Source organism: Neomonachus schauinslandi, chromosome 11, assembly GCF_002201575.2.
Source record: "Neomonachus schauinslandi chromosome 11, ASM220157v2, whole genome shotgun sequence".
In the NCBI taxonomy this organism is placed as follows: Eukaryota; Metazoa; Chordata; class Mammalia; order Carnivora; family Phocidae; genus Neomonachus; species Neomonachus schauinslandi.
The window spans coordinates 7,035,613-7,061,349 of NC_058413.1; the positions used below are offsets into that span (position 1 = coordinate 7,035,613).

At 58.1% G+C, this 25,737-nt stretch overlaps 1 protein-coding gene across 1 annotated transcript; it reads right to left on the reverse strand.

The window, feature by feature from the left end:
* Positions 1 to 756: 756 nt before the first annotated feature.
* On the reverse strand, positions 757 to 21,881 carry FRMD8 (FERM domain containing 8). The gene is made up of 11 exons (XM_021685539.1): positions 21,745 to 21,881; positions 21,353 to 21,437; positions 19,768 to 19,935; positions 15,818 to 15,919; positions 15,520 to 15,578; positions 15,236 to 15,402; positions 13,043 to 13,267; positions 10,802 to 10,925; positions 9,695 to 9,838; positions 4,446 to 4,650; positions 757 to 2,578 (listed from the first exon to the last, which is right to left on the reverse strand). The coding sequence occupies exons 2-11, from the start codon at positions 21,435 to 21,437 to the stop codon at positions 2,460 to 2,462; spliced, it is 1,398 nt and encodes a 465-aa protein (XP_021541214.1). The 5' UTR covers positions 21,745 to 21,881; the 3' UTR covers positions 757 to 2,459.
* Positions 21,882 to 25,737: the final 3,856 nt, after the last annotated feature.

Consider the following 25,737-nt stretch of genomic DNA (forward strand, 5'->3'; position numbering starts at 1 on the left):
CTTAAAGGTCAAGAAGTGGAGGCTCATGTAAGTGCCCCCAGTCGTGGCATTGTGCTGACCTTGCCAGCTGGAAGACCCCACAGAAGGCATGACTAGGGGAGAGGCCCTGGTCCCAGTCCTCACTGCCACAGAGACACATGGCTTGCTCCTCCTAGCTCCCAAATCGTTCACAGTGTGAACTCCAAACCCCGAATGGTGTGCTCACCCTACAGGGCCAAAGCCCGTGGCTACCCACAACAGGATCCGTGGCAAACGAACTGCCTCCTGGCCAGGCCCAGGGCATGAGGAGCCCTCCGCGTGGGCGAGAATCACCCAGACCTCCTGGGTTCTCTGGCCTCTTGGCTGAGGTGCTGGAGTCTGGACTGTGCCCGGGGCCCCTTCCCCTAGGTGTGAGGAGGAACGGGGAAGCAGGGGGTCTAACAGGCCATGGCGACATGGCATACACTCATGGGACAGGGACAAAGGCTCCAGTCTGCTCCCTGTCAGCTCCTTGTTCCCCTGCCTCCCTGCAGACCTCCCCGCTTGGTTCCCACCATGAACCCCCAAACCCCTCCTGGACCTCCTTACCCTGGGAGTCCCTGACCAACCACCGAGACTGGGAAACGTCACTCTGGGCCCTCCATCAAATTCAGCTCAGCAGCGCCGAGAGCTGCATACCTTGATGGGTATCTGATACAAAGCAAACAAGCAGCCTGTAATTGACTCCTGGGGTATAATGAACACACTCTCGTTATTTCATAACGTAAACCACCCAAAGTTTGTTGGAAATTTATTTTATTATTAAGAAGTCACATGATACAAAAGAATGAGAGTATTCAAAGGGCACTTGGTAAAATACTGCTTTGTCCCAAAGGGCAGGCAGAAAAGGTCATGGCACACAAGGGATGCTCAGAGAACAGCGGAGAGACTGAAGAGTAAGAACAAGTGATGTGTGTCCACGCCAGCAGCACCCCCCCAACCCACCAGCCTTGCAGATAAACATTCACCTGGGTCAAAACAGTGAGTGGGAGGAGAGAACCAGAGGGCTGGGTGCCAGGCTGGCTGGGCGGCCGCTCCGGTGACTCCAGGAGGGGAGACGAGATGGCCCCTGGCTGGGACGTTCCAAAAGCCTGGGGACCCCAATTTATTTTAACAAACAACAGAGTCCCTACTGCTGGAGGCAAGCCCAGCTCAGAACATCTGGAGCACTCCAAAGTCACCAAAAGGAAGAGGAGGGAGCAGGCTCTGACCCTGGAGGCCAGTTTGCATTTCCTCTGCCAAGGCACTCCATAGGGAAGGGAGGACAAAGCAGAGCCCAGCGCTGAGCCGGGCCGGCCTCTTCCCTGCAGAAAGTCTCAGGAAGCGCCGTGAGAGCCACGGACCCACCACGGAGGCGCAGAGGGGCTGGGAAGGCCGTCCTCTACCTCCTCTAGGCTGGCTCCTCTGGGAGAAGCCAGGAGGGTGAAGCAGGGGGAAAGGCTACACCCAGCGCCAGATCCAGCCTCCCTACAATGTCCCTGGAAAGAGGAGACCAGCTGGCATGGGACGTCCCCCGCGCATGGGCCACCCCCAGGGTCGGGCGGATGGACACCACGGCGCCATCTTGAGGGAGAGCCAGCAGCTCCGAGGTTGGTGGGGGCGTCCTCCTCAAGTTACCTCAGAGCTCCCAGGCTTTGTGGAACCGAAGCAGATGAAAAAAGAGCAAAACGAAAACCTGCAGACCAGGGTGGTTTGGGAGCCTCCCCAAGTGTGGAGTATGGGTCTGGTGGGCACGTTGGTCCATAGGACAGCCACCTCCAGGCACAGTGTTGTCCCCAAAGGCTGGCAAAAAGGCACTTTCCTTCCGGTCAGAATGTGTCCTGACCACGAGGCCTGAGTGAGGGGCACAGAGTGCTCCCCGAGCCGGGCCCCGCCTGGCTCCCTCCAGTTCCATCCAGCCAGAGAGGGTATGAGTGGGAGGCTTCACCCTCTCTGTCCCTGCTGGAAGGCCTCCTTCCGGCCCCATAGGGCCATGCCCAGACTGGCAGCGGGGGTGGAACGCGGCAGAAGGAAGGCGGGGATGTGCTCACCAAAGTCCGGGGAAATGACCAAGGACACACTGGACCTACGGGTCCCAAACCGTATTCATCGGTCCCCTGCCGTCAGCGCTGACACCGAGGACTTCAGAGCAGGGGACACTGTCCATCTTGAGAGGGGCACAAGGGCAAGTCCCTGGCTGGGAGGGGGCGGCCAGAGCCTCCTCCGATGGGCCTGAGACAGCAGTGGGGCTGAGTCCAGGGGAAGGACAGGCAGGCTGCAAGGAGGACCCTGCGCGAGTCCCCCACCAGCCTGTGTGCGGCCCGTGCGCCGTCACAGGCAGAAGCCACTTCTTCCCTGTCGAGGTAGCCCTCCCGCCCCACCCCAGAGCCGCAGCCTGGTCCTGCCCGTCTGGGAGAAGACTGCTGGGCCAGGACCCGCGGCCATGCCCCGCGCCGCTGCCCTCAGCCCTGCTCCAGGCTGTCGGTGGGCTGCACCACGGTGTAGCTCCCCTGGGCCGTGGACAGCTGCCGGCTGAAGAAGGACGTGGTGCGCTTCGGCTTCACCCGCTTGATCTGCTGACCTATCGAGGAAAAAGGAACATGCTGAGGGCGGGCTTCCCAAGGTGCGATGGTCCAGGCCCCCAGTGGAGCCAGACGCTGGCTCTTCCCAGAGCCTGTTCAGACGGAGTCCCCCTCGTGGCAGCCACGAACTGTCTGAGCCTCAGCCCCGCACGGAAGCTCTTCGAGCCGCGTGGCCAGCCTCCCGAATCAGAGGCAAATCTGGGTTTGCATGTGATGTCGGGCCAGCTATGCTGTCCCAGGGGCTTTTGCTCAAACCAGTTCAAGAACAGAGCAAAGAAATAAAACACCTACAACATGGACGGCTGGCTGAAGCTGAGCCTCCCTAAGACAAAAAGAGTTCTTACAAGTTAGAATTTCAAGGCAGGTGACAAGGTCAACACCAATTGTCCTAATGCACCTTTGATATGATGTGATAAAAACAGCACTTTACCTCCGGGACCTTCCTCCCCAGCGCGCAACCCCTGCCTGAGCACAAGGAAAGCATCAGGCAAACTCCAGTACCGTGGCATCCTACGGCATCCCCGAGCAGTCCTCCTCCAAACTGTCAAGGTCATCGAAACCCAGGGAAATCTGAGAAACCTTCGCAGCCCGGCGGTGCCTACGGAGACTTGACAACTAAATGTAGTGTGGCATCCTGGATGGGAGCCTGCCACTGGAAAGGACATTAGGCTAAAACGAAGGACTTTAGTTAATAATACTGTATCCGGGGACGCCTGGGTGGCTCAGTCGTTAAGCGTCTGCCTTCAGCTCAGGTCATGATCCCACCGTCCTGGGATCGAGCCCTGCATCGGACTCCCTGCTCGGCGGGGAGCCTGCTTCTCCTCTCCCACTCCCCCTGCTTGTGTTCCCTCTCTTGCTGTCTCTCTCTCTGTCAAATAAATAAATAAAATCTTTTTTTTTTAAAGATTTTGACCCCGGGATCATGACCTGAGCCGAAGGCAGACACTTAACGACTGAGCCACCCGGGCGCCCCAATAAATAAAATCTTTAAATAAGGGGTGCCCGGGTGGCTCAGTCAGTTAAGCAGCTGCCTTCAGCTCAGGTCATGATCCCAGGATCCTGGGATCGAGCCCCGCATTGGGCTCCCTGCTCGGCGGGAAGCCTGCTTCTCCCTCTCCCACTCCCCCTGCTTGTGTTCCCTCTCTCGCTGTGTCTCTCTCTGTCAAATAAATAAATAAATTCTTAAAAAAAAAAAAAAAATTTTAAAAAAAAAAAAAAAAACTTTAAATAAATAAATAAATAAATGCAGGTCTTAGTTACTGCATTTAAAAGCTTCTTATTTTGGAATAATTCTAGATTTATCGAGAAGTTGCAGAGATAGTAATACAAAGAGTTCCTATATGCCTTCATCCAGCGTCTCATGATGCTGGCTGCCATCCTCCGTTACCATCGTATGTTTGCCAAAACTAAAAAATAAACACTGGTGCCACATGATTAACTAAAGCACACACTTCAAGACTTCACCAGTTCTTTCATAAACGTCTGTCTGCTCCAGGGCTCGGTCTGAGACACCACGCTGCATTCAGAGCACTGCCCGTTTACCAGCTGCCCTGATTCCACCGGATGTGGCCCCACTGTTTCTGTACCCACGCCTGAAATAACAGACATAGGCAGTTTCTAGGGTGTCACATCTGGACACGGCTGCAAGGAACACATCTGTGGACACGGCAGTGACAGGGACAGCAAAGGATGCCAGGCCCCAGAGGCCCCCATTCCCAGTCCCAGAGCTCACAAGACGCGACCCTCACCCGGCTTCACGCCCTCTCCCCAGTTAGGTCCCTGCCAGCCGGACCCTAACTCACTGTCTCCGGAACTGCTCAGCAGCCCTGTCCCTGGGGCCCCCGTGGCGTGCGCGTGCGTGCTCACCCTCTTCCACGTAGTCGATGGTGGAGAGATGCTGGAGGCGGCTGCACACCACGCTGCCCTGCCTCCGCAGCGGTGGGCGCTGAGTGGGGGGCGGCGGGGAGCCAGTGGCGGCAGGGGGGCCGGACACGTTCTCCTGGGGGGCGGCGGGCTCCGACGTCTGGTTCAGCTCAATGCAGTACTCGATGAGGCTGCTCATCAGCTCGGCCTGGGGAGGAGAGAGGGGCCACGCTGAGGCCTCCTGAGGCCCAGCCTTTCCATACTCCGTGGAGTGAGCTGGATGAGATGGACCGGCCCCTGCCTTCTGCTGGGGCAGGCAGATGACAAACACCATTTACACAAGAAGAGGAAGGCAGGGGGAAGTCAGGTGCTCTGTGGGCCGGGCGACAGGGGAGGCATCCATCTGGGGTGACTTCGGAGGTCAGTCCTGATGGACGAGTAGGGGTCCCCGTCTCAGGTCTGGGAGGTGGGGTGAGTAAGAAAGCATTCTCGGCAGAAGGCCCAGGCCCAGAAGGCTGAGTGCTGTGGGCTGCAGCAGTCAGGCCAGAGGGGGAAAGAAGCTCAGCTGTTACCGGAGGGTGAGGAAGGGAGGAAGAGGACCCAGGCGGGGCTTTCTGGGTTGTAGGAACAGAAGAGACTTGTCTGAGAGAAGAACCTGCAGGCCTATGAGGAAGGTGGTGGCCAGGCCACACGGGGTGACGGTAGGTGGCTGCCTCTGAGCCCATTCTTCAAAAGCGCTACCTTCTCAACAAATTTGACATGTAACACATGTTGACAGAAAAGGGGAAGTGACCGGGTGTCAGCGAGCACGGTCTGGATACCATATGATGGGGACGCCAGGGGTCGGATGAATCCACAGACAGGAAGCTGTCAGCGGGCGGCGTCCCTTAGTTGCAGAGTGGCTACCCCATGTCAGGTGCTGCAATGGGCCGTGGGACACGGCAGCGACCGAGGTGGGTCGACGCCTGCTGGTGCTTCCAAGAAGAGGACCGACAGGAGGAGCGGGGTCAGAGGCCAAGGGGATGGCCCCACGGTGACACAGAAGTGACCTGGTGCCTGCCCCCACCCAGTGCAGCCCAGGGTGGCCCTGCAGCAACACAACCCATCCTGAGGAGGGGGCCCAGGAGCAAAAGCCAGCATCCATTCTCTACACCTGCCTCCTTTTGTCACTGAGAGACTCCGCCAAGCAGACCTACAGTCAGTCGGCTGGAGAACAGGACGGCAGCCAATGGGGACAGAGGGCCCTGGGCTGTAAGCACAACAGGGAGCCCTCTAAGTTCCTTGGGACAAGGCCTCAATCACAGCGCGATGCTCCCTGACGGTCAGGGGGCCTGCCACCGAAACTACACCACGTTTGACAAAATTAACATCCACTCAAGATGCTTGGCAAACCAGGAAAAGAAGGGAACTTCCTCGACCCAGTGACGGTGTCTCTGAAAAACCTGCAGCTAAAACCATACTTATTTCGAGCAAGACTGAACATACTTCCCCCTGAGGTCAGGAGCAAGTCGGGATGTCTGCTCACACCTATTCAACACTGTCCTGGAGGTCCGAGAGAGTGCAATCAGGCCAGACAGAGGCACGCAGACTGGAAAGCCAGAATACAACTGTCCCTATTCACAGACGACATGGCTGTCTACAGAGAAAACCCCAAAGAATCTCCAACAAAACTAACAGAACCAGTGAGTGAGTTTAACAAAGTGGCAGGGCATATGAGTATGCAGATAACAAAATCAGCTGTATTTTTTTTTTTTAAAGATTTTATTTATTTATTTGAGAGAGAGAGAACGAGAGACAGAGAGCACAAGAGGGAAGAGGGCAGAGGGAGAAGCAGACCCCCCGCCGAGCAGGGAGCCTGATGCGGGACTCGATCCCGGGACTCCAGGATCATGACCTGAGCCGAAGGCAGTCGCCCAACCAACTGAGCCACCCAGGCGCCCTGTATTTTTTTTTTTTTTAAGATTTTATTTATTTATCTGACAGAGAGAAAGAGAGAGAGCACAAGCAAGGGGAGCGGCAGGCAGAGGGAGAGGGAGAAGCAGGCTCCCCGCTGAGCAGGGAGCCCGATGTGGGGCTCAATCCCGGGACCCTGAGATCACGACCCGAGCTGAAGGCAGACGCTTAACCAACTGAGCCACCCAGGCGCCCCTCAGCTGTATTTCTACATACCACAATGAACAACCGAAAATTGAAATGAAAAGTCATGGTGTTCCTCCCTTTCTCTTCTTCCTGTTGTCTAGCATGTAGATGTGATGGCTGGAGTTGAAGCAGCTCTCCTGGACCATGAGGTGAATTTAAAGGTATGGCAGAGCAACAAGGTAAAGGACTCTGAGTTCACAACAACAGATCTGGACTGGACTGCCTAGCCATAATGTTATTTGAGAGAAGAATAAACTTTTATGTCACTAAAAAAAAAATAAATAAAAATAAAAAGTATCATCTACAGTAGTACCAAAAAGAGAAAGAAAGCAAAGCAAAGCAAAGCGAAGAAATACTTAGGGGTAAATATAATAGAAGATGTACAATATCTCTGTGCTGACAACTATAAAATATTAGTGAAAAAAATCAAAGACAAATAATGGCCTGGAAGACTTAGGATGTCAGTTCTCTCCAAATTAATCTACAGATTCAATGCAATCTTAATCTAAATCCCGGAAGGTTTTTTGGGGGAAAGAAGGGCAGAAATCAACAAGCTTATCCTAAAATGGATACGGAAATGCAAAGGAACCGGAATAGTCAAAAACAATTTTGAAAAAGAACAAAGTTCTGGAAATCATACTACCTGATTTCAGGACTTACTATAAAGTTTCAGTAATCAATACAGTAGTATTAGTGAAAGACAAACACATAGATCAAGGGCACCGAACAGATAATCCAGAAATAGACCCCCACACACTTGGCCAATTGAAATGCAAAAGAGACACAAGGGCAATTCAACGAAGAAAGAGTAGTCTTTTCAACAAATAACACTGGAACAAAAAGAAAAAAAGAGAATCTTGATCTATATATCACACTTTATGTAGAAAAGTAACTTGAATCACAGACTTAAAATTATAAAACGTCTAGTTTCTGAAATTTTATTAAGAATTAGGGGGGCACCTGGGTGGCTCAGTCATTAAATGTCTGCCTTCAGCTCGGGTCCTGATCCCAGAGTCCTGGGATCGAGCCCTGCATCAGGCTCCCTGCTCGGCGGGAAACCTGCTTCTTCCTCTCCTACTCTCCCTGCTGTGTTCCCTCTCTCGCTGTCTCTCTCTGTCAAATAAATAAATAAAATCTTTAAAAAAAAAAAAAAAGAATTAGAGGGGCACCTGGGTGGCTCAGTCGGTTAAGCATCTGCCTTCAGCTCCGGTCATGATCTCTGGGTCCTGGGATCAAGCCCTGCGTCGAGTTTCCTGCTCAGTAGGGAGTTTGCTTTTCTTTCTTTCTTTTTTATTTTATTTTTTGGAGGAGTCTGCTTTTCTATTTCTCTCTCCTTCTGCCCCTCCCCACCGCTTGTGCTCTCTCTCTCTCAAATAAATTAAAATCTTTTTATTTTTTATTTTATTTATTTTTAAAAAGATTTTATTTCTTTATTTGACACAGAGACACAGCGAGAGAGGGAACACAATCAGGGGGAGTGGGAGAGGGAGAAGCAGGCTTCCTGCCGAGCAGGGAGCCCAATGCGGGGCTCGATCCCAGGACCCTGGGACCATAACCTGAGCCGAAGGCAGACGCTTAATGACTGAGCCACCCAGGCGCCCCAAGCTGAGTGTATTTATTTCGCTCTGGAGAAAGCGAAACTCTAGGGAGAGCTAAGGGGAGGCTACTTGATGCCTTGGTGGGGCATAACTCTGAAAGCAGTAAGAAATGTACAAAACGATGAATAAAAAAAAAAAAGACAACCCCAAAGGAAAACTGGCAAAGACTTCAACAGACAGGATCTCCAGATGGCAAGGAAATACATAAAAGCTGCTCAACGTCATCAGGCAGGGGGGAGATGGCAACAAAAGCCATGCGGAGATTTGGGGGGCGATGCAAGTTACTCCAATAAAAAACAGACGAAAGGTGTAAACAGACGTGTCAGGTCTGGGAAGATACCAGCTTAGCAAATGAGCTGCTCCGTCGCCCGACTGCGCTGGTTACACGGGCACGTCAATGTGTCAGAACTTACTGCTAAAACGGGTGCTGACTGTAAATTATACCTCAGTACAACGGACTGAAAAATAAAGGAAAAAAACATCAGGAGATCGCGCGACTCCCCCTCCAGAGCGGCTAAGCGGATGCGGGGTAGGCTCACAGGGGCATGACCGCGGGGGACAGCTGGCCCTTCCGCTCCTGCGCACGGGCACGAAGGACACGTGTGACCGTGGCAGTGTTGCTGGCAACGGTCCCAAACCGGAAACCCAGGTGTTCCTGAGTGATGGAACGTGGAAGTCAAGACTGGCGAATCTGGATGCTGGAAGACCAGAGAGCATCTCGAAAGATCGAGCCGCTCCTACCCGGGCGAGGACAGAGCAGAACGGACCAGACAGAAGAGAACACCCTGCCGCTAGAAGGTTCAAAACCAGCCAGAACGACTCCAGGTGAAACAAGTCAGGATGGGGGTCGCCTGGTGGGGGGGAGGGAAGGCCTGGGAGGGGGCTTGAGGGGTCTCCTGGGGTCCTGGTTCTATTTCGCAGCCTGAAAGGTGTTACATAGGTTTATTTTGGGAAAACCTGTTGAGCTATACACTTAGGATTTGGGCGCTTGTCTCTATGTATAATTCAATAAAATATTTACTTTAAAAAAGGGATCTAGGGTGCCCCAGATGGCGGCCGGGGCAGAGGTGTGCTTTCAGGGGCAGGAATCCCGACCAGTGTCAGTGCCGAGCGGGAAGGACAAGGTGTGGGAGGGAGGCCTGTGCCATGACCAGGGCGGGAGCAGGAGGGCCAGGGGTGGGCGCTGAGTAAAGGGCATGAAACAAAGGCCCTCTGGGGCCTTCGCCCTACCCTGCCTGCCCTGCTCCGAGAGCACCCAACTCCCAGGGGGCCTCGGACAGAGAGCCAGTGCGGGCTGGTCACAGAGCACCGGGAAGCCCAGGGAGGCGCCAAACCAGGCCTTCTGACTCACAAGGGTGGCTCCAGGTGAGCTGGTGTCAGCCCCTCCCCGGTCCCCAGGCCCTCAGCAGCCCTCTCACCTCCTCGTCAGCCAGCCTGGAGCCTCCAAGAGTCTGGGGCGCCCTGCGCCCAGCTACCCTGCCCCCACCCCACCCCAGTGCCGGCAACGCCCACTACCTGCTTGGAGTAGATCTTGAGGAGCTTGTTGACCGGTGTGCCCTCGTTGTCCCCATCAAACTCTAGCCACAGGACAGACTCCTCCTCCTCGGGGGAGGTGTGGTCCCACGACAGCTCCTGGAAGCGCAGGCCCAGCAGAACGTGCTGCCCAGAGGGAGACGCAGAGCTTGGATTCGGCTGAGCGGAGTCCATTCCTCTACCCTGTCCTGCTCAGGTGCCACCAGGAGGGGACACCTGGCCAGGCTATTTACCTCTAAGGCTGAATCTAAATTCCTGTGTGAGTCTCTCCGAGGCATCCCTGCTTTCATCAGACCCTCACAGGGGACTGTGGTCTGGGGAGGTGATAGCTCCTAAGCTGCCACACTTCTCACCAGCGGGCCAAGCCCCTGACAGCTGGGGCAGTCACACGGGGGGGAGCGACAGGTGGGAGGGGCAACCTTCTCCAGGAGCTCAGCTGAGTAGCATCTCAGCAGGAGGCTGAGCTGGGCTCTGGGCCCAGCATGTTTGGGCACAGGTGCCCAGGAGGGGCTGAGGTCCCACTCTGGGGACAAGCAGCAGTCACCCAACACTTGCCCGCTGGCTTAGGAGAGATTCCTGCCCAAGTGCAAATCACCCCACAGGGCGGGATGCGGATGCGACCTTCTACATAGGGAACCAAGAGAGAGCCTGCGCCAAACATGGGGCGGTGGGTAGGGGGCGGGGAGAAGCAGGACTCAGGCAATCAAGGAGGGCTTCTAGTCGTGAGGCTTTTCTGGAAAACCAATAGCGAGTCTCTAGCCATTGGTCCAACAGAGCGGCCAGGCCGTGCCAGATTCCCTCCACTCAGAGGGTTAATCCCAGCTGCAGCCTCCCCCTGCCCCAGTCACCCTCCTGCTTCAGCCTGCTAGGCAGAGAAGCTGATCTAGAGCAGACCTCAAGGAAGCTCCCGGATGACACCGGAAGCCCCAGGACATCGGAGGGAGGGAGGCCAGATGAGCCACCTAGTCTGCCTCCAGGCCAACCACGGGCCCAGGAGAACCAGGAAGGCCTGGGTTAAGGGCCCTACTCCCTCTCCAGTGAGGCCCCCTGCCCCCCACCCAGGTCCCACCCTGGAGGAGCTGGAGGTACCTTCTCCCTGCTGTCAATGACGTGCACGCCTTCCAGACTGATGGCCACAGCCACTGGCTTCCGCCCACCCCGGTGCAAAAAGCCCTGGGCCGGCTTGTCAACCTCGCCATGGAAGAAGGCGCACCTGGGGAGGGGAACTGCCGTTAGCCTGTCACCTCGGGCACCAAGAATAGACGGTCCAGGGTCTGGGCTCCATCACCACAGTGCTCTGGCCAGGCCCTGTCCCGGGCACATGAGAAGTTTAAGCTGTTTTGGTGACTGAAGGGTGAACGAAAACTGAGAGGGGAGTGGGAGGGAGGCTTCCTGGAGGTGGTGGCAGCTGCGCTGGTCACGCAGGACAGGAAGGTTTGAACAGGCAGGGGGAGGAACAGAGGGGCACAGAGAAGGGTGGGCACTGCAGATGGAGGGAAGAGCGTGAACCTGGGTGTGGGACAGCAAGTTATGTTCGGGGAACGGCCTGGAGCCCCAGGACTCAGGCTGAGGCTGCGGGAGGCGGCCGGGCTATGTCAGGGTGGGGAGAGCCCCGTGGCCCATGCCTGTCAGGCCACGACCCTTCAGGAGCAGTGGGGGCCAGCTGCCCCTGTGTGGGGGGCCCATGAAGGAGCACCCCGGGAGGCTTCGGGCTCGACACCGAGAAGGGGATGGGACAGGGTGCAGTGGCCCTGATATGCCATCTCACTGAGCTGCCACCCTCTCATGGCCCTGTCGTGTCCTTCCCCCTCCTATGGCTGCCTGGCCCATCGCCCCCTTGCACCAGGCTCAGCCAGAGCCCTTGCTGAATCCTGCTCTGTGACTGCCTGTACCCTCGCCCCGGGGCGGGCCTGGGGACATGCACGTGCTACCTCCCATTCCCAAGAGCAGCCTCACTCCTGTCGCTGCTCCTGCAAGACCTCTACAAGGTCAGCGAATGGCTGGGACTCCTACTTCACTGAGTCCCTGAAGCGACCCAGGGCAGCCACTTGCCTGCCCTCACCTACCCCACTTTGTCGCCGATCGTCTGTCTGCACACACGCATTTCACCCATCATAAAAATTGAAGGCCTTCTGCCCCCACTCCAGCCACAAATGCTGCACCTCTTGACTCCATTTCATGGCACTGACCCCTGAAGGAGTTGGTCACACTCGCTATCTCCGGTCTTTTCTCCCTCTCCTCCACCCATTGCCACCCCCATGAGGCTGGAGCCAAGGTCAACTATCGGCCTCACAGGGGATGTTGAACTTGACCTGGAAGCAGCAGCATGGGACGCCTGGTCACTCCCTTGTAGGACACTTCCCTTTGCCTGGCTCGTAGACTCACCTGCCCGCCTTGCTGGCCCGGGTCCTCCTCGTGCCTGGTCCACACTCATCTCCTTGGCCACGTCTTGGGGCTCCAGGTTTCAAACCACCCAAATGCTGATGCCCACCAATTATGACCCGACTCTAGACTCAGAAACCTGAATGTGTGCTCGGAATCGCCAGCTGGGTATCTAGCAAGCATCTCAAGATCAACACATCCAAAACCAAACCCCCAACCTTCCCCAACCCGCTCCATGGCCCGGGCCCATCTCGGCTGATGACAACGCCATCCTCCAGTTGCTCGGACCAGACTCCTGGAGTCCCTTCTCCTCTCCTTCATCCGTTCCACTGCACATCCGTCTCACAAATTCTGTCGACTCTACCCTCAACATCTCTGGCGTTATCACCGCCTGGCCTGAGCCATATCTCCCCTTCTGAGTACGGTCACGCTGTCCCCACTGGTCGCCCGGCTGCCCCCGACTGCCTGCCTGCAGTCTGTTCCTACCTCTGCTGCTGTCTCCCTTCCCACCGGAACGTCAGTCTCACCAGGCACAGGCCAGGCCTCTCTGCCCCCAAGGTACTGGCAGCGCCCAGAATGCCACGGTAGGTACACAGGAGCCACCGAGCCGATGTGGACAGCGTGAGAGAGAGAACCGGCTCAGTGGAAGGTCAGCAGGTCCACCGACCCAGTGACTGTGGCAGGTGGAAGCAGAGGACCTGTCTGGTGGCCTGGCCTGTGACGGGAGCGAGGGAAGGACAGGCATCCAGCTCGGTACCCGTGGGGCCCGGGGTGCTGGCATGAAGACACACCTCACGTGAGGACAGAGCTTGGCTGGCGCAGAGATGGGCACCCTGGCAGGCCGTGCTGGCAAAGGCCAAGACAGACCGCTGGGCTGCCGGGGGAGGGGACAGCAGAGCCCCCGGGGCTGCGGCTGCCCGTGAGGACGCCAGCCAGGGAGTCGCTCACCCGTAAAAGGGCAGCTCGTGGCTCTTGAGGAGGTAGGCGCGGTAGTGGGGGCTCAGGGAGGCCCCGCGCTCGCTGTCGCTGCCAACCGCTTCCTTCACTTGGCCGTAGGCGTTCAGCAGGCCCTCCTCGCCTGTCCCCGCCTTGGCCCCTCGGCCCCGGAGGGCAGCAAAGAGCCCGTGGCCCCGCTTGCAGAGGTGGGCGGGGAGGAAGGAGTCCAGCTTCTCCCTGCGGAGGAAGGAAGATGGGTGCCCGGCATGAGGAGGGGCTCCGGCACTGGGGGCCGGGCCAGAGGGGCCGAGGGCTTCAGGGGGTGGCATGCTCCCGGGCAAGGGCAGGCGAAGCCCCGGACCAGGACCGCGGGCCCAGCAGCACGCCTGGTGGGCGAGGGGCCTGAAGGGCAGGCCGGGAGACCAAGAGGGGAGTGGCGAGCAGGCCCGGCTCCCGGCCAGCCCGTGGCTGGAGGGTTTCAGCGTAGCTCCCGTGTCACCGACTCGGAGAGGTTTGGATTTCCGAGCTAGTGGAACTTTGACAGCGAAAACACGGTGCGGCAAGTGACCTATAGCTCTCCACATATTTTCTGCCAAAGAGGGATATATTAAAACAAAAACAAAAACAAAACCCACCACCAACCCACAATCCGTCAGCACAGGTTCGAGAAGGAAAGGCTTCCAATCACGCAACCGTGAAGCAGGCAGCCGGGGTACCGCGCTGCTCCCGGGCCGAGCGCAGCCGGGGCTCTGTCTCGGGGCGGCGAGCACCTTCTCAGGGGTTCCCCGCGGATAAAACAAGGACGCTAACCGCCACTTGCGTGGAAGGGCGGCGGCACGGGCCTGGCACCAACTGTGGCTGAGGATGCCATTCTCACCTCAGAGGGGAGGGGTTCTGCTGCCCGAACGCCCCAGGCCACCGGCAAAGGCAGCCCGGCCAGCAGCAGGGCTGAGGCGGGGACGGAACCCGTGCTGGCCCGAGGCCCAACCGTGGGGCAGTGTGAGGAGGGGTGTCTAGGGGGCCGCCACCCTTCTCGGGGCTGCCGTGGCTTTCGTGGCTTGTGCCCCCACATGCCTTCTTCCAGCCACAACTGTCACTTGCCATCTGGAAATCCAGCCTTCCCCACTCCCACCACGGGGGCTGTACGGGCTCAGGGCCCGCCTATCAGCGCCCTGGTCATGGTGTCCCTTCGGGTGGACCCAAGGCTCCAGCCAGGGGAAGGGGACGTCGGCGTGAGTCTGAGGACTCTGGTGTGTAAGGGAAGAGGCCTCTCCCTGCCAACACGCAACTCTTGTGGCTACCTGGCCTGCCTGAGCGCGAGCCGGCCCAGAGGACACGGGGCCGGCACCAGGAGAACGAGGACTGTCCGTTGCTCGGGCTGACAGAGTCCCTCGAGCATAAACGCTTTGGGCTGTGTTTGTTATCAGCTGCAACGGCAACAGCCATGCCCCAGGGCTGGGGCTCCTATGGCCACCAGCCCAGCTGGGGAGCCCTGAGGCTCAACTGAGCGGGGTGGTCCATGCGGGGCCCCGGCTGCTGGTCACCCGGCATAGGGCCCTGTCTCTGCGCATCGTCTCCTCCGACACACTGTCCCCTGCAGTGCTGGGGTGGGGCGGGGCGTGGGTCTAGGAGCAGGTTGTGCTGAAGTTCATCTCCACCAGGGTTATCTCTGAACCTCAGGATCATGGTTCATGGAGGTCGGAGGATGGCCTGGTCTGCTTCCAGGGCAGATTCAACTGACACAGCGAGGAGTGCGGCCTCTTGAGGGGGGGTGGGAAGCATAGAGCCAGCGTGCTGGGGTGTCTGAGGAATGGCGCCTCGTCCCTGGAGTTTGGGACAAAGCTGGGCTGTCACTGGTGATGGGGGGTCAGTATGTGCTCAGTCCCGGCTGCAACCCCAGAAGAACAAGCTCAAGCCCCTCCTGACCTCAGATGGAGGCTGGGCTCCACCCTCACACACACCTGGGGCTCCTCTCCCAGATGTCACTTCACCCAAACCTCCCAATTCTCAGGCCCCTCGGCCCAGTGCAGATGAGGGCAAGGAGGCTCAGAGAGGTGGGGTGACTTGCCCAAGGTCACACAGCATCAGGGCCAGCCCCAGGGCCGAGGCCTCCTGACTCTCGATCTTGGAAGATCACCTGGAAGTAGGATTCCGGGGCAGCCCTCCCCACCCTGGGCCCCTGCCCTGGGTCACACTGGCCCTCACCTCAGGGTGCAGGCAGTGGGCTGGCCCGGCTGGTAGGGCCCAAGCTGCACACGGCACACCAGGGCGCCCAGGGCCTCACAGTCCTCCAGGTCACACGGGTACCGTGCGGCCAGGACGTTGCCTTTGGCCTCCTCGTAGAGCAGCCGCAGGACCTCCTCATCGTGGATCTGCGGGCCGGCGCGGTAGGGAGGGGCTGCTCAGCTGGGTCGGCGCACTAGCGCCCAGGGGTCTAGGGACACAGGGCACCAGCGATGGGTGGTCCCACCCGGGGCTCACGGCCTCACCTGGAGCTCCCGCCGCTTTGGGAAAAACACGTTCCTTCGGAACTGCAGGGAAGGCTCATCTGAGGAGAGAGGCTGGGGTCACTGCCTGGCCCCCCTGCCCGGCCCAGCCCGGCCCTCACTCCCCCCGACCGACAGGACCTGAGGGCCGTCCCGAGAGTGGGACGCCTGGCTCATCTCAACGTGCTTGCTGTCCCCCCCACCCCCCCGCCCCAGCCACCCTCTCCCGGCTTCCCCTCAAGGAACCTGTAAAAGCTGGTAACTAAGGCCCAGGGGCCCGAGGGGCTGTCCCCCCACTAACCCACGGCCACGTGGTCGGCGGGGGCGTCCGTGAAGCGCAGCAGCAGTTCGGGCCACTGGCGGCCCAGCTTGTAGGGCTGGTGCTTGGGCTTCAGCTGCACCTCTGCAGGACGAGAGGGCCTGCGTCTGTGGCCTCGGCGGGACGACTGCCGCCCGCTGACCCAGTAACAGGGACGGCAGTCGTGGCCGACGGTTTTTTTTTAAGATTTATTTATCTATTATTTGAGAGACAGAGAGAGAGAGAGAGGGAGAGAGCGCGTGCGTGCGCACATGTAGGGGGTGGGGGGGAGGGACAGGGAGAGAGAGTCTCAAGCAGATCCCCCATTGAGTGCGGAGCCTGATGCGGGGCTCGATCTCACGACTCTGAGCCGAAACCAAGAGTGGGTCGCTCAACCGACTGAGCACCCCCGGGCGCCCCAGTCACGGCCAGTATTAACTGAGCAGGTATAAGCTTCCAGAAACACTTCCAGCGGATTACATGCATCTGCCCCGTGATAACAGTATCACGCGTATGGAGAAACGAGACTCAGAGAGGTTAAGTTACTTGTCCAAAGTCACACAGGGGAGACAGGGTCGGGCCCCAGGCAGCGCCAGCCTCTGACTATGGCACCAAGGGTGGGCTGGAGCGCAGGATGTGGCCGACAGAAACTGCCAGGGATGGTGGTACAGACGAACCCCACAGGGCCTCAGGAAGCAGAACCCAAAGCTGGTAACTGAGGCCCAGAGGCCCGAGGGGCTGCCCTCCCCTGCCCCTGCCCCAGCCTGGGCCTCCCCCTCACCAGGCCTGACCTCCGGCTGACCTTCATTCCATGCCATCCAGCTCCCCCACCTCATCTCCTTCTTGTTTCCCTCTCCCACTCTGCTCCTGCCATACCGGCCTTCTTCAATTGCTTGAACCTTCCCAGCCTGTCAGTGCCTCAGGGCCTTTGCACTTGCTGTTCCTCCTGCCTCAGGCACTCTCCCTCCCCAGACCCTCACATGGCTGGCTGGCTTGGGTCTTGGTTCTAGTGTCCTCTTCCCCGGACCCTTCACTGAGGCAGCGCCCCCATCACCTTCCACCTCGCCAACTGCACCCTCATTTGGTTGCCTTTACAGGATTTACCACCATCTGATGTCACCTCCCTGTCGATGCCCCACTAGCCAGTGAGTCCTCAGGTCACTCTGGCAAGAGTGGCTTTGTCCCATCCACTGCTGTACCCCTGGCCCGCCACAGGCCCTCACAGAGGTGGGCAGAGTGGCCAAGTGCACCACTCACGCCCGGCCCCTTGACTCTGGGCAGCCAGCTGGCCCCGGGACTCAACACCCTGGGCCAGGAATGAGAAAGTGCTTTCACCTCATGTGCCGGGGACCATGGCCTTTGAGAAGTCAGAGGCCATTTCCAAGCCATCAGTGATGAATGAATACGGCTGCTATGGATAAAAGAGCTAGGAATGGTAACATCTATGCCATCAACTGACTTCCCCTGCCTTCTGACCTCGCTTCTGAGCCCTATCTCCCTCCTTGACCCCCCACCAGAGGGCCCGGTGCCGTATGCTGCCAACTTCAAGTCAAAGGTCCTCATCTCTGTTCTCTGGGCTTCCATCTGGCCCCTGATGCTAACCAAAACAGTAGCCACAGTCCTCAAACTGGCCTCCCTCCTGCCCGCAGCCTCTCCCATCCACCCCTGCATTTGGCTTCCTCACACCCCTTCTCCTCCAACGCTTCTCAGATTTAGATTTCCCAGCGGCTCCTCAGCCCTCATTTCCAACCTAGATCCTTGACCACACCCATCCGTCGCCATCCCTGCCTCACCACTCCCCAGGAGGGGAACTGGCCACGCACCCCCAACGATAGGGTCCTCTCCCCTCCAAGAGAGGCTCCCTTTGCAACCCCACCGACCCGGCCACTCAGTGGGGCCTCCGTGTGCTCTCTGCCTGGACACTCCTAGGATGCCAGAGCTAGAGGGCACAGAGACCACCCATGGAACAGGTGGAAAACTGAAGCCCAAAGAGGGACAGTGCCTGCCCAAGGCCACCAAGAGTTAGTGGCTAAACCAGGATCCGAGCTCCTGTACTGCATTTTAGACAGCGAGGTCCCTGAGAGCAGGACACTTTCAGTCCTGCTTCCCACTGTGTCCCCAGCGTTTAGATCACCGGCCAGCAAGGGGGTGCTGGAGGTGGCTCTACCTGATGAGCTGGGACCCCTGGAGACACTGAGGAGGAGAGTGGACCCGGGACAATGGTGCTCTTCCTTCTGCCTACAGCCCAGTCCTGACCCTGAGCCCCAGCAGCTCAGAGGACTCCCATGATCACAGCAGGACCCTGACCCTGAGGTCCCACACACTTTCGGGTGGGGCCTTCCCCTGGAGGTTTTCACCCAACGAGACTGGTGGTCCCTGGAGCCTCCTCCACGCAGAGTGACAAGGGCACTGAGGACAAACACTCCCCAAACAGCCAGCTTGTAAGGCGGCTCCAGCAGGCTGCACCCCGTCCCTGCCTGATAGCCCTGGGGCATCTGTCACTGCTTAACCCACTCGCGGTTGGGGGCAGCCAAGGGTTCCGAGGACCCGAGTCAGAGCTGAAATGGCCTCTCAGGCTTCCTGAAACCCAGCCTGGGAACCAAGTGGGTGCTGACTTCATGCTGGGGCCTCTAGCCACCCTTGTCCTGGACAGGGCGGTGGCCCAGGGTGACCCTGCCGGCCACAAAGGCAGCCCATTCATGTTCTTGCGAGGGGGGAGCAGGAATGTGATGAGAAGGGAGTGGGGGCGGAGGAAGCAGGAGGAGGAGACAAGGGGCCCAGCTGCAGGGACAGGGAGCCTGAGGCGGCACGGGGGCCAGCCACCCCCCACTTCCCAAAGATACAAACCAAGGGGCCCACAGTTCCGACCAATACCCGGAGGGTGATAAAGGGGCAGCTGGGCTGGGTGGGGAATGGGTGGAGGAGACATGTCAGCAGGAAGAGGGTGGGTGAGAGCAGCAGCTGTACAGGAAGCTTCCATGGGGGGGGGTGGAACGGACAGGACGCAGACACATGGGAGGGGCACTCCCTCTCCTACTAGGCTGGCAGAGGTCCCCCTCTAGGGTAGAGGCACATATCCCACTGGCCTCAAGAAAGAGGTAACTGCTAGGGGTCCCGAGGGACCAGTCACCCCCTTCTTGCCCCTGTTCCTCTACAAGAAAGGAGAGTATTTAAGCTCAGCAGACATGCCTGGCCCTGGCACCTCTTGGGGCCTCCTCTCCTTTGACCCCCTTCCTGTGCGAGCCAGCAGGTTAGAGGCCCTATTTGGAGGCCCCAGGGACCTCCCCTGCCCCCACTCCTGCTCCAACCCTGCCTTGCGATCTCAGCCTGAAAGGGCAGGACACAGATGGTCCTGGACCAGAAGCCAAGCAGGGTTGCAGAAAAGGCGGGTTCCCACCTGTCCCACCCTCCCCACCTTCAGGGGTGGCTGCTTCCCGGGCCAGGCCTCCCCTTCCTCCCTGTCCCCAAGGAGCAGGATGCAGCTCCTGCTTCCATTCTCTTCTGAGTCCCACTACTCACTGAACCCACCACTCCAAACCTCAACTTCTTCATCTGCAACACAGAGCTGGGCCACTAGGGTAAGAAGAAATTCCGCTCAAGAAATGCCAGCTCAGGCTGGGGCACAGACCACATGCTCAGTGAATGTGGATCGCTTCCTTCCCTGTCCCCCAGTCCTGCTTCACCTGATGCCCCAGGCTCCAGCACCACTGAGGCTGAGGGGCAGGCTTGACCCTTCCTTTGCCACCAGCAGAAAGAAAGAAGGTGCGGGCAGAAGAGCCAGGAGTCCTCTCGGGGCTCTGGGGCCTAAAAGTGGGGGCTAGCTCCAGGCCATACACAAGTCCCACCTTCTCCTGATGCACAGTGGCCAGAGGTTCTGGAAGCGACCCCCTCCCCTGCCCCTGGTCACTGCCCTTCCAACCCTCCAGCCTGGGCTTCTCACTGCCAAGCCTTACCCAGCAGGGGGGACACAAGCCAGAGTGCGAAGGCATCCAGGGCGATGTCCGGGAGCCGCAGGACCTCACGGACAGCCCGGTGCAGCTCGTGGGCACTGACTGACGGCAGGTTCTCCATGGCCAGGGGCACCACTGTGTCATCCGCCAGGTACACCAGCACATCAGCTGCTGCAATGGAGGCTGGGCGGGGTCAGCTGGGCCTGCCACCTAGGCATAGGAACCCTCTACCCCCCACCCTACACCCCTGGGGGTGACCAAGGCTACACTCCAGAGACAGAGGCCCAGCAGCCCCAAAAGACGCTGTGAAAAGTGCTGTCAAGACTTACTTGAGATCCTCAAACCACCCAGAAACCCAGCAACTTTGGCCCAGGGACCAGCCTAGCCCCATTCTAACTCGCAAAGGTTCAAATAGGCTGGCCACTGCACTCCTGCACCCTCTCCTGGCAGGCCCAACGACTCTGCCGGGCTTCTTCCTTGACAGAGAACATTCCACAGGTGGGGACTGAGGCAGAGACAGGCCCAATCCATTCTGAGATTATAGGAGTTAGTGTATCAGGCTGGGAGGCAGGAGAGCTGCCAACTCACTGTTGTCCTTAGGCAAGTAGCTGTCTCTCTCTGGCCCAGGCTAAGACCGGAATAGAGGATTCCTAAAGCTGCCCCAGGGTAAAGCAATTTCCAGGGCTTAGCTTCCATAGGATTCTTCAAGCCTCAGGACTCAATACCATGGCCTTTCAGGACTGTCTAAAAAGTTCAGTGTTTACTTGTGACAGCCCACGGCATTCTCATTTGGAGCTTGGTGCCGAAGGGAGACCCCTGGAAGAGCAGCCAGATTCAAATCCCCATCCCTCGAGCTGCAGGTGCCGTGGAGGAGACTGAGCTTGGAGGCCGATATACTTGGGTCCCAATCCTGGCCTGGGCCCTGGCCAGCAGGCTGACCTCAGCAAGCGTGAGTGTCAGTTGCCTCATCTGTAAAGCAGGGCGAACACCCCTCTCTCAAAGCGTGGCTGTGGATCAAATCGGGGTGAAGCCTATGAAAGGCAAAGGCGTAGTTTATCATTGACACAAGTGAAAGTGCATTTTGGATTTCCAGTCTGTTCTGCTATAACCGCTACTTTCTTGACAGACCATAAAATCATCTCTAGGAGGCTGTGATTCAGACTCACTTTTCAGGTAGGGACATCTGAGGCAGGGAAGGCTCTAGCATCCAGTGACTTAACCTCTCTAGGGCCCGATTTCCTTCCTTATAAAATGAAAATATGATCCCTGCTTTCAAGCCGCTGTTAGTGAGAAAGAAATCAAAGAATGGAAACGTGTCACCTTTCATTCATGAGATTTCATTTGAATTTCACAGCTCTGCAAGACATGCGCCTTTTACAAATGAGAAACAGTACCCACCTTGGCCAACAGCCTAATGACAGAGCCCAGTTGCTCTGTCTTCTATCACTTCTCCACACCTCCACAGACCTTATTTGTTAATGAATATATAAAATTCTCTCTAATGAAAGAGATGACGAGCCAGGGCCACTTCCCCAGGGCTGGGGCTCCAACTGCCTATGCAGGGTAGGTGATGGAGACAGGGACCCACCTCGGGTTCCCACGGAGGACACGCTGCTTCGATGGGACCGCTCAGCGGGGCCCAGGTGCCCAGCATTGCCTTCTGTCCCGTCCATCTGCAGAGGGAAAGAGAAAGAACGGTTACTGTGGGGTCCAGGGATGTGAGGGTTGGGGAGCCCCTCAAGCTCTCACTGAAGAAAAGCGGAGTCCCGGCTGATCTGCGAAGGTGAACAATGTTAGTTGGAGGCACCGGTGTGCAGACTAGTGGGTCTTCAGCCAACTCGAGGTCGAGGCTGGTGGGAGGGGTCAGGGCGCCGATGGTCAGGAGCGGGGTCGAAGCTCGGCTGGCCGGGATGCCCGGGCAGGGCACGGCGCCCTCCCATCCGGGGCGGGGACCCGCGCAGGGCGTCGCCGCGCTCTCACCTCGCAGGGAGTCAATGCCCGCGGCTTCAGCGCAGGCTCCCGGTCTGACCGCGAGCCCCAGCCCCGGCTCCCGCCCCGAAGTGGGCCAGGACTCCGGCAACCGCTTAGGTTCCAGCTCCCGGGGCTGCGACGCGGAAGCTGGGGCGGAGGAAGCGCGACGCGCACGGCCCCGCCTCCCAATCCGCAGGAGCCAATGGGAGCCCGGGGCTGCGGCGCATGCGCCCTGCCCGGCGCCCGCGCCCTCACTCCTCCCGCGGGCCCGCGCAAGCCTGGGACGCCACGCCTTGTGGCCTCGCGGGTTTGCTCACGTCCTCGGCCACCAGGTGGCCTCCCACGGGCCTGCCCACTGGCCTGTAACAAGGTGTCGCGAAGGTTCAAGGAAGTCGAGAATGGTGGCCGAGCTCTGGGCGCTCACTCGCGTGTCGTTTGGGGCCGGTCCCCTCACCTGTAAAAGGGAGATGCTTCCTGGGACGTGTCAGGGATGCACACCGTTCTGGGTGCTGGGTAAAGGTGACCCAGGCAGCAGCCTGTACAGCAGGCGCGCCTGGGCCATGAGGGGTGATAGACTCTTCGCCGTGGTCAGAAGACTGGGGGTCCCTGGCCGGACTCAGCCTGGACAAGCCCCTTCTCCTCGGGGCCCTAGTTTCCTATCTGTAAAATGAAGAGGTTGAACTCAATGACTTCCAGCGACTCTCCAGTTATATGCTAGAAACCCAGGCCAGGCATACTTGATTTTCCAAGGAGCAGTCACATGAGCCCTCTCTATCTTAGACACACAGTCTGGAGACCTTGAGCCGTTCCCAGGCTGGAAAGAAACAGGTGTGAAACCACCTATCCCAGGATCACGTCACCAACATGTCCTGGCAACGCCAGCATGTGTACGCCTGAGGTGTAGATCTCAGGGAGAAAAACAGGTCCATGGGGCGCCTTCCCGAGCCAGAAGAACCAGAAGTTGTTCTAGCTACAACAATGGGCTGGATGATCAGGGATGGGGGTGGGGAGCAAGAGGGGAAATGGGCTCACCCTGCCCTTATTCCCTGGCATTGGAAGGCAGCCCCATCTCCTAACCCAGTCCAAGTATCCCCAATATAGACAGCTCTTTACCTGCCCTCCAGAATCCATGCTACCCCACACTTGAGCCCATTACAACATATCTTCCTTGCATGAACTAAGGACTCAAAGAAGTTCAGATGTCAGCTGGAGAGAAGAGTGTGCAATAACAAGCATCTCCTCCAGGGGTGTCTGGGTGGCTCTGTTGGTTAAGCGTCTGCCTTCGGCTCAGGTCATGATCCCTGAGTCCTGGGATCAAGCCCCGCATTGGGCTCCCTGCTCAGTAGGGGTCTGCTTCTCCCCCTCTCCCTCAGCCTGCTGCCACTCTCCCTGCTTGTGCTCTCTCTCTCTCTCAAAACAAACAAACAAACAAACAGACAAGCATCTCCTTCCAGGTTCTAAGCTCTGAGACCCTCAGACTAGGACACAATGGCTTGGTGGCCTCCCTTAACCAGCTGGATCAAAGTGGGAACACAGTTCAGTGTGGTTGAGTGCTTACTGGGTGTGGGGTCTGGCCTAGGGCAGGGGACGGAGACCCAGGTGAGACACTGCCCTGCCCTGAGGAAGCTAAGTTATGATTTAATCAGGGAGTGGAGGTAGAGAGGGGGAAGAAGGAAGGCCAGGAGAAATGCATGGTTATTTTATTTTTTAAGTAGTTTCTTTTAAAGATTTTATTTATTTATTTGAGAGAGAGAGAGAGACAACATGAGTGAGAGGAGCAAAAGGGGAGGGAGAGAGAGAATCTCAAGCCGACTTCACGCTGGCGTGGAGCCCGATGCGGGGCTCGCTTCCAGGACCCCGAGATCGTGACCTGAGCCCAAACCAAGAGTCGGATGCTTAACCGACTGCACCACCCCGGTGCCCCGAGAAATGCATGCTTAAAACTACGTAAGATGACAGAATTGCCTTCAGAGCTATGAAAAACTACAAGCAGGAAGAGAAGGGTCCTCAATTCCTGAGCCCTACTGTGTGCCAGGCCCTTCCCTGTGTTTCCCCTCATGTCATCCTCGGGGTCCCTGTGAGTGGAAATAACAGTAATAGTAGCTGCCGTCCATGGTGTATGTACAATGTGCCAGACTCTTTTCTAAGTGGTTTAGTTCTTACACCACACCAGGAGGTGTGCAGTAGAGAAAACAGGATCGGAAAGGTCAAACCACAAAGCCAACATCTGGCAGTATGTACAGTGGTGGTAAGGAGCCTGGAACCCAGGTGCAGTGGCGGGGGGGGGGGGACTGGAAGAGATTCCCCCAGGGGGTCCGGGGGGGGGGGCTGGGGGGGGGGACCCGGGGGCCCCCGGGGCGGGCAGGGGGCAGGGGGTGGGGATGGGAAGATGGGGGGGCACGGGGGGGGGGTGTGTGTGGTGGGTTTGGCAGGTGGCGAGGAGGCAGGTAGGGATATTGTTGGGACTTCACCTTCTTTGGGGCCCTTTGGAGATGGGGAGAGAGAAGTGGAGACCCAGGGCTGGCTGCAGGGCTGCCCGCTAATGTTGCTCTCTCGCTTGTCCACTCATTCATTCTTGCACCAAATATGTATAGAGGTTGTGAGCTAGGGGGGACAAGGTCAGAGCTCTGCCCTGCCAGGCAGAAGATGGGCCTGGTGGGACTTGCAGTAGAGCCCAGCCCGGGCTGGGGCTGCCCTTTGGCAAGGCTCCAGGGAGGGGGTGTGGGTCTGCCTTGAACGGGGGTGGTGGGGTGGGACGAGAGAAGAGAGTGGGGCTCATTCTGATGTGAGGGTGGCGGCCATCGGGCCTTTAGAGCCAAGAGGCCTGAGACTCAGCCATCAGCTGGGCTGATTTCCTGCTTTTGTAAGCAGGAGAGGACCCAAGGCCCACAGAAGGGATTGCCCACTATACCTTGGGAGAGAGTGAGCAGCAGAATGAGGACTGCAGCCCAGCCCTCGGTGAGAAGCCATGCTCAGGAAGGTTCGCTGGGGCAGCCCAAGGAGCCCGGGGCGGCTCTAGGAGGAGGAGATCAGAGATGAACCTTGCTTCCTAAAACCCGTCTGCCCGTGAGAAAGTAGCAGTGAGTGGGTTCTACTTTGGCCACAGTGGGAAAGCGGAAGGGTGAGTGGGATTGGTCCTTGGGCATCGGACGGGGAACGAAGAGTTGCCACGAGATCAGGAGAGGCAGGTAGGGATATTGTTGGGACTTCACCTTCTTTGGGGCCCTTTGGAGATGGGGAGAGAGAAGTGGAGACCCAGGGCTGGCTGCAGGGCTGCCCGCTAATGTTGCTCTCTCGCTTGTCCACTCATTCATTCTTGCACCAAATATGTATTGAGAGCCTATTCTCTGCTACGTGCTGTGCTGAGCCTTCGGGATAACATCAGTGAACAAACAGCCAGAGATCCCAGCACAGACGGACAACAAGTTAATTACTGGTACATCAGCAGGTCACGAGTGCCATGGAAGAAAGAAGAGGAGGAGCCAGGGAAGGGGCACCAGGAATGCCCGGCAGGTGACAAGTTTGAATCCAGTCTAGACCAGGCCAACAAGGCCTGGAGGCAGGAGCCCGTTTGAAGAAGAGAAGGAGGCCAGGGTGGCTGGGACAGAGTGACCAGGGCGTGCCCAGATATGAGGTCAAAGGACTGTGGGGCTGCACCTTGAGGGCTCCTAGAGCCTAGGAAGGACTTCGGTTTTCACCCTGAGCAGGATGGGACCCTTGCAGGGTGTGGAGCAGAGCACAGACATGGTCTGACTTAAATTTCAACTGCATCACTTTGGCTACTAGGTGGAGAACAGACTGGAAGGGGGCAGGGGCGGAGGCAGGGAGGCCGGCAGGAATCCAGGTGGAGGCCACGGTGGCTTTAGGCCAGGGCGGTAGCAGTGGAGGAGGCGAGGAGGGGTGGGATTTGGGACATGCTTCAAAGGCAATACTAACACAATTTCCTTAGGGGAAGGTGGTGAGGTGTGAGACAGAGGGAGGGGGCTAGGGGGACTCCAAGGG

What these genes read in the sequence shown, in the direction of transcription:
- FRMD8 (XM_021685539.1), bottom strand. Translation starts at nt 21,437, where the DNA reads ATGGACGGGACAGAAGGCAATGCTGGGCACCTGGGCCCCGCTGAGCGG. An exon ending in GTCCTCCGTGGGAACCCGAG is followed by an intron (nt 19,936 to 21,352) that starts GTGGGTCCCTGT and finishes CCTCCATTGCAG; the next exon opens with CAGCTGATGTGCTGGTGTAC. An exon ending in CACGAGCTGCCCTTTTACGG is followed by an intron (nt 10,926 to 13,042) that starts GTGAGCGACTCC and finishes TCCCCTCCCCAG; the next exon opens with GTGCGCCTTCTTCCATGGCG.